Source organism: Salpingoeca rosetta (assembly GCF_000188695.1).
Source record: "Salpingoeca rosetta unplaced genomic scaffold supercont1.26, whole genome shotgun sequence".
Taxonomy (NCBI): domain Eukaryota; class Choanoflagellata; order Craspedida; family Salpingoecidae; genus Salpingoeca; species Salpingoeca rosetta.
This window is the reverse complement of record NW_004754908.1, coordinates 156,442-163,364: the sequence shown is the minus strand read 5'-3', so window position 1 is coordinate 163,364 and position 6,923 is coordinate 156,442. Positions and strand designations below refer to the sequence as shown.

The following is a 6,923-nucleotide window of genomic DNA, read 5'->3' as shown; positions in this document are numbered from 1 at the left end:
AGACACACACACAGACAGACACACACACACACACACACGACACACACACACACAAGCGTGACGTACCCACTCACCCACAATACAACACGCACACACGCACACACGCACACACGCACACACACATATACACACATACACACACACACACACATGACATACCCAGGCTCGCAGGTGAAGAGATCGGTTCGCTGGAACCGGTCTTTGAGCCACTGCTTGGCTCGTTCTTTGGCTTTGTCAAAGCCCGTGGGTCGCGTTGCCATTGTGACGCGATGCTGTGGTCGTCACGTGGTGGTTTGTTTGGTACTGGTTGGTCGTTTCCCAGCCGCTTGCTGGACCTCAAACGAGAAACAGGACTTGGTTACACAGGATTCACTCGCGCCTCTGTTGCGCCTCTATAAGCAGGGCCGTCTTCTCAACTCCACTTCCACTGTGCAACCAACCAGCAGGCAGCAGGGGGTTGTGTGTGCGTGGTCGCAGCAAGCAAGCAAGCCAGTAAGCCGGCAAGTGCGGTGTGCTGTGCTGAGGACGAGCTGGTGGGTTGCTTGTTGGTTCGTTGTTTTTGTTTTGCGAGGAGGAAGAGGGAGGATTGGATTGCGGAAAATTCTTGCGAATCTTAGGCCAATCTTCCACAATGCTGCTGGACGAGGAGGACAGGGTTGTGCTGGCGAACGTGCGGCTGGCGTGCCGCTTGTTGCTGCACAAGGACATTGTGTGCATCACTGCGCAGCACTATGCACTCGTGCAGTTGGCGGCACAGCGAAAGAACCCAGCCATCTATTTCCCCCCAATGGTGCGTGTGTGTATGTATGTGATGTGCATGTGTGTATGTTTGTGTATGTTTGTGTGTGCATTTCGAGACAAGGACATCAGTGATGCAGGAACCGCGGGCGTGTGTGTGTATATGTGTGTCTGTTTGTGCGCGCGTGCACAGCTGCTGTTCAGTGGTGTAGGTGCTCCCAGTGGGTGTATTTAGTGTTGGATTTTGCGATGAACATCTCACGCCCTCGTCGCAATCATGCAGGTCCTCATTGCGACATGCATTTATCTCGCCAGCGTGTCCGGAAAGAAGTCCGTGATGAGGTTCAGGTAAACCTCGTTGGGCTGAACGGAGGAGATGCACCCAAGGGAGATGTTACGGCAGAGAGCACATGAGGTCGAGGTTGGGCCACACATCACACCCGCACGTGTCAATACGCATGCTTGGGTCAGACAAGCAGTACCCAATCAACACAGACAGAAAGGGAGAGGCACAGGCAGGCAATCACACACACACACACACACACACACACACACACACACACACACACACACACACACACACACACACACACACACACACACACACACAGGTACAAAGCAGCGTGGCCGAAGAACGCACCCCCTGGCCGGACGTGAAGAAGTAGTACTTGAGCTTGAGGAGGTTGCCGTGCGACACCTCGCGGAAAATGTCCAGCTCGCGGTTCTAATGCACGAAGATGCGGCAGGCAGTCAAGTATAAGGCCAGCAGGCACATGAAGAGGCAGGGGGTGAGGTGAGACGGCAGAAAGAACGAACACCAATACAACGGCTGGGCCTTGTGTTGTATCTCTGGATGCTGTGCACAACAGCTGTCCTATCTCCAATGTGTTTTGTCGATAGAGCACCGACCTTGTAGCGCTGGTCTTGAAGCACTTTCTTGATGGCAACGGCCTCGTTGGTCTCTTGCAGAACCGCCTGCACGCAAACAAAAAGGCATGCAGTGAAACACAGACGGGAATCGTTCGCCAAAGAGTTGTGTGTGTGTGCGCGCGAACGTGAGGAAACGACCGTAACATGGGATGTGCGCATAGTTGCCCATTGACACGCGCATGGACAAGAGAACCCCCCCCCCCACACACACACACACGCCAACCAAGCAGGTCTTGCATGCATGCACCTTGAAGACGACGCCAAAGGAACCGGTGCCAATGACGGTGGGCTCAACATAGGAGAGGACATGCACCTCCTCCTGCGTGGGGTCCAAGTTGGGCACCGTGGCGTTGACTTGGCACACCTGCACCACATTGGGGTCGATGCACACGTGCACACACCGTGTGATCGAGAGGCGCGTGAGTCGACACACCGTGGAGCGAGCGAATCAAAATCGATCGTCTGTGTCATGTGCACGCGTGACGAGCCATGCAAACAAACACCACACCAAGACAGTTACGGCAAAACAGTACACGCACCTGGACGTTGTTGTTGGCCGTGAACTGGCTCACGTCAACGGTGGTGGCGGGCTCGCCACCGTCCTCGTCGCGCATGGTGGTGGTGCGCTGGCGGCTGGCCTCATCCTCAGGCTGCTCCTGGTGCGCATGCTCACTGGTGTCCTCCACCATTTCGTCTGGGTTCTCGTCGGAGTACATGGCTGGCTGTTGGCTTGGTCGACAGTCACGTGCACAAAGAGGGCAGACAACAGTCGGCAAACGTGTCACGCAATCGCAGGCGAATGGATCTCTTCACCACGGAGGTGGTTGCTGGCTGTGTTCGCGTGTGCGTGTGTCGAGACAACAACACTCCAAGTGTTGTGGGTGCGGGTGGGTGTAGTATGCTCGGGGGATGCGCGACACACAAACAAAAAGCGTTGTGTGCTTGCGCTTGCGTTGTCTGTATTGGGCCTTCTCCTTCTTCTTCTTCTCGTGTGTGTGTGTTTTTGGCACAAGCGAAAAAATGCGGCGGCAGATTTTTTTGCTTTCGCTTGTGTGCTTTGTGCTTCTTTGTTTGTGTATTTGTGTGTGTGTGTGTGTGTGTGTGTGTCGTGTGAGGAGAAGAAAGGTGCCAACAAGAAGCTAGAAGCAAGAGAGGCAAGAAGAAAGGCAAGTGGTCTGCAATGCAGCGTGGTGTGGTGTTACGGGTGTCGCACGCACACGTCGGAGGCCGTACATGCATGCATGTGCGTATAGTTGCGTTGCCTTTTGTTTGAAAAGGGAGCGTTATTTGGTTGGGGACAACACTGAACAAACAGACAAGGACAATGTGTTTGTGTTTGTGTTTGTGTGTTGGGGGAGGGAGGAAGGGGAGAAGAAACGTCGACAACCATCGAGGTACACGTGAATAGACACAAGTCACCACACAGACAGACAGACAGACACACACACACACACACACCAAGTGTTCATCTAATCCAAAGACAGCGATGCACGCATGCTGTCGACTTTCTCTTTCAAGTCCTCAATCCTGTCATGCCTGGCGCATCATACACGCACAAGCACACACACACACACACACGCACACACACGCACGCACATACACATGCGGTGGGTGAGCGAGAGGAGGACGACGTGTGTGGCAGCGCATGGGTCGCAAAAGCAGGGGCAGCTGTTGCAAGCACGCAAAGACTCACTGGTCGTTGAGACGGTGCTGGTATTGGGCAAGCTGGGTGGGATCAATCACTGCAGGAAGGAAACAAGTGACGGAGTGGGCAACAATAAGAGCGGTTATCGACCTGATGACACAAGGCACAGGTTGCATGCATGCATGCATGCACAGAAGAGCGCGGCAGGGAGGAGAGGGGTGCGGCTACCAGATGCATACAACGTCAGCCAAACACACACGCATGCACAAAAACAGACCTGACTGTGCGGTGTGGTGACGGCCGCGGCGGCCGCGTGCCCTGTGTGCGCGCTGCTTGAGCTGGTCGACGTGGCGCCACAGCGTCTTAGACGTCGCGTTCAGCTGCTCCAACCGCTTCTTCATGGCTCGCTCCTCGTCACTCAACGCAGGCGTGCGCGCATTCAGATCGTGGAAGATGACCTCTGCTCGGTCAACATGCAGGTCCTGCAAGTAGTCATGGCGGTGGCGGCGGCGGCGGTGGTGGTGGTGGTGGTGATGGTGGTGGTGGTGTGGGAGTGCGGTGAGGGTGGTGGGGCGAAAGATGGAGAGAAGAAAAGTGGTTGGCAGTTCAACAAACAGGCGCAGAATGGGAGAATGGCATCATCACGTGACAAACACACATACGCACACACATACAAATACACATACGCAGACACACACACATACACGCACACACACGCGCATGCATACAAGCGCGCGTACCATTTGGAGGGCGAGCAGGGTCATGTTTTTGTGCAGTCGTTCCTGCTCCGCCAACACGGACTCAAGGCGCTCCCCTATCGTGTCGAGTCAAAGCGAAAGACAAGTCAGCGATTTGCGTTCATCATCACCCTCCCACAACAACGCAGGCACGCGCAGATCCTAGCACCACATGCATAGACACTCATACACACACACTCTCTCTCCCCCTCTCTATTGCATGCACAGGCACGCAGGTGCATAGTCAGTGCGCACGTTGTGCCTGCACGTAGCGCTTGAGCTTTGCGAGGAGAGCGTCGTTGAATGCGCGGCGCTTCTGCAGAACCGCCTTTGACTTTTCGATTGTGGGCAGCACCGACGCGTGCACCGTGGTGATGACCTTGTGCACCAGCAGCGCCGTCGCCTCAACCGTCTTGGGCGGTTTGGGCCTGCACGCAGCACACACACGCATGCATGGTGTTGTATATTCGCGCGATGAATGTGGCGTGTGATTTGGAGGTTGTACATGTGTTGTATGTAAGGCAATGGACAGCGACAAAGGGATGCGTGGCAGCAAACACGGATGGAAAGACAACAACTGCATGCATGCATGTAATCGTATGCGCATGACCGTGTTTGTAGGTCTTACAGTGTCGGCACACGGAGATTGGCGAATTCAGACATCATCTCATCGTCTTGCCTCCATACCTTCGACATCTCCTGTCAAGCACACACACACACACACACAAGTCACATACACGCAAACGCACGCAGAAGCACAAAGATGTTAAGGGCTGAGGACAAAAGTACAACAACTGCGCCGTGACACCAGTGCAAACGTGTGCGCACCAAGCGGCAACAACCCTGAACAATGCAAACGCCAACGCCACAGCAGCACAGTAACACAGCAGCACAGCAGCACAGTAACAGAGCAAGGGCGGGCACTGCAGCAGGAGCAGCAGCAGTTTGGGTGGCGATGGTGATGGCGATGAGAACGACGAGTGTCAAGGCCGCGCGTACATTGGAAACGCCGAATGCTGGGTGGGACGAGGCGGGAACAGGGGCTGCAACGAGGAGGCGGAGCGGGCGGATGGCAACATCGCATGCCCGCCCGCTGTCAACGCTGTGCAGGAGAACGGTGTTGATGCCCGATGCACGCACCCACACGCTGTGGCCTACCAGCTGGCGGCTGCATCATGGTGGTGGTGGTGGTGATGATGGTCGTGGGGTTTAATTGTGCGAAGGGGTCGCAGTTGCAGGACCCAAACACGCTGTCAAAGTCAACACACACACACACACACACACACACACACACACACACACACACACACACACACACACAGATACACATATATACACAGAGACTCCGGTGTACACACACATGCGCACACCTGTCGCTTTGCTCGTGTTGAAGGAGAGGGTGAATGTCAGATTTGATCGTCTCGAGATCAGACAGCTGTGGACCCACGCGATGCAAACAACATGAGCAGACAAGAATGTGCACGCACGATTGTTTGGGTTTGTGACCATGTGTGTTGATGATTGCTCATTGTTTGGTGGCTGTTGTGTGCATGCGTGTGTGCGCGCATGCGTGCGTGCGTGTGTGTGTGCGTGCGCGCATGTGTGTGTGTTTGTGGGTGCGAGTGTGTGTGTGTGTGTTTGTTTACACTGACCTCCGAAAGGAGTATTTTGTCATAGTATGGCTTCAAGTTCACAATGTGAATGCCAAAGGAATGCCTGAAGACCGTGAGAGTGTGTGTATGTTTGTGAGTGCGAGAGTGTGTGTTTGTGCATGCGTAAGTGTGCGTGTGAGTGTGTGTGCGTGTGTGTGTGTCTGCATGCAAGGCACCCCTTTGCTCTCGCGCCCACTCTGCGTGCGTGTTGACCACTGACCAGACGACGACGCTGCAGTACTGCTCGACATACGCCAGCGCATATGTGCCTGTCGATGATGGCAGTTGAAGATCAACAACCTTGGGTTGGTGCAGTGTGGTGCAGTGTGGCGCAGTTGGGTGGTGTTGGTGTTGGTAGTGTTGGTGTTGGTGTTGGTGTTGAGCCGCACGGGGCACAGAAAAGATTGGCAGCAATGGCAGCAGATAGCTGCGCAGTGTCACGATTCAGGTACCAACACAGTACACCCACGCACAACATATACACAACCATTCACGCGTGCACACACCTCGAGTGTGAAGACGTCTGGCACATATTCGCTGTCAGTAGTCTGCGCATTCATGGCGACAGTGTTCATGAAATAGGAGCAGGGAATGAAGCGATGGTTTAGTCAACAGCTTCAACGATCCAAAGACGCAGGCATGTGGTGGCTTCACAGCGCAGGATGATCACGACACGGCACAGCGCAAGAACAAGAAGGCACAGCGCGTGTACTCACCCATTGCGGGACAGCAGGTTCTGCCAGGAGTTGAATGTACACCTTTCCCTCTTTGGTCAGCGTAAACAGCAGCTCATAATCCCCTGCCGCCGCCTGGCGTGGTGGGCGGCGGTGGTGTGGATGGTGGAGATGGCGATGATGAGTGGGCGTGGTTTGTTCTTGTTGCATCATGGCATGAAGGCTAGGTGTGTCACACTGAACGCTTCGTGTAAACGCTTCATGTGTATGAATGTGTGTGTGTATGAATGTGTGTGTGTGCGTGTGTGTATGTGTGTGCGTGTGTGTATGTGTGTGCGTGCGTGTGTATGTGTGTGTGCGTGTGTGTATGTGTGTGCGTGTGTGAATGCTTGTGATTGTTTGATTATCATCTACATTGATCAATTCAGCTGACATAGTCGTTTATTAGATACGTTTTATTATGAGTGTATATCTTTATTAGTGTGATAGCTGTCGTTTTCTGTGGTATCAGTAGTCTTTTTACATGTGTGATCAGGCAGTATTTGAT

General features: G+C 54.1%; 3 protein-coding genes across 3 annotated transcripts in view; all 3 read right to left on the bottom strand.

Moving 5' to 3' along the window:
- The window catches only part of PTSG_09506 (uncharacterized protein), a 5,689-nt gene extending 5,104 nt beyond the window's left edge, over positions 1-585 (bottom strand). The window contains exon 1 of the mRNA XM_004989879.1: positions 160-585. Within this exon, the coding sequence (XP_004989936.1) occupies positions 160-260 (101 nt within the window). The 5' untranslated portion in view covers positions 261-585. The remainder of the gene's footprint in view (positions 1-159) is intronic.
- Positions 586-1,041: 456 nt separating this feature from the next.
- Positions 1,042-2,693, bottom strand: PTSG_09505 (uncharacterized protein; the record flags this gene model as incomplete). Its single annotated transcript, XM_004989878.1, has 5 exons — positions 2,208-2,693; positions 1,916-2,032; positions 1,648-1,713; positions 1,379-1,462; positions 1,042-1,101 (listed from the first exon to the last, which is right to left on the bottom strand). The coding sequence occupies exons 1-5, from the start codon at positions 2,382-2,384 to the stop codon at positions 1,042-1,044; spliced, it is 504 nt and encodes a 167-aa protein (XP_004989935.1). The 5' UTR covers positions 2,385-2,693.
- A 251-nt stretch (positions 2,694-2,944) lies between these two features.
- The window catches only part of PTSG_09504 (uncharacterized protein), a 6,989-nt gene continuing 3,010 nt past the window's right edge, over positions 2,945-6,923 (bottom strand). Inside the window, exons 11-22 of the mRNA XM_004989877.1 lie at positions 6,419-6,511; positions 6,209-6,250; positions 5,923-6,002; positions 5,703-5,766; positions 5,421-5,485; positions 5,050-5,218; positions 4,679-4,749; positions 4,306-4,478; positions 4,054-4,127; positions 3,591-3,795; positions 3,362-3,410; positions 2,945-3,204 (exon numbers count right to left, since the gene is read on the bottom strand). Coding sequence (XP_004989934.1) covers positions 3,138-3,204; positions 3,362-3,410; positions 3,591-3,795; positions 4,054-4,127; positions 4,306-4,478; positions 4,679-4,749; positions 5,050-5,218; positions 5,421-5,485; positions 5,703-5,766; positions 5,923-6,002; positions 6,209-6,250; positions 6,419-6,511 — 1,152 coding nt within the window. The 3' untranslated portion in view covers positions 2,945-3,137. The remainder of the gene's footprint in view (positions 3,205-3,361; positions 3,411-3,590; positions 3,796-4,053; positions 4,128-4,305; positions 4,479-4,678; positions 4,750-5,049; positions 5,219-5,420; positions 5,486-5,702; positions 5,767-5,922; positions 6,003-6,208; positions 6,251-6,418; positions 6,512-6,923) is intronic.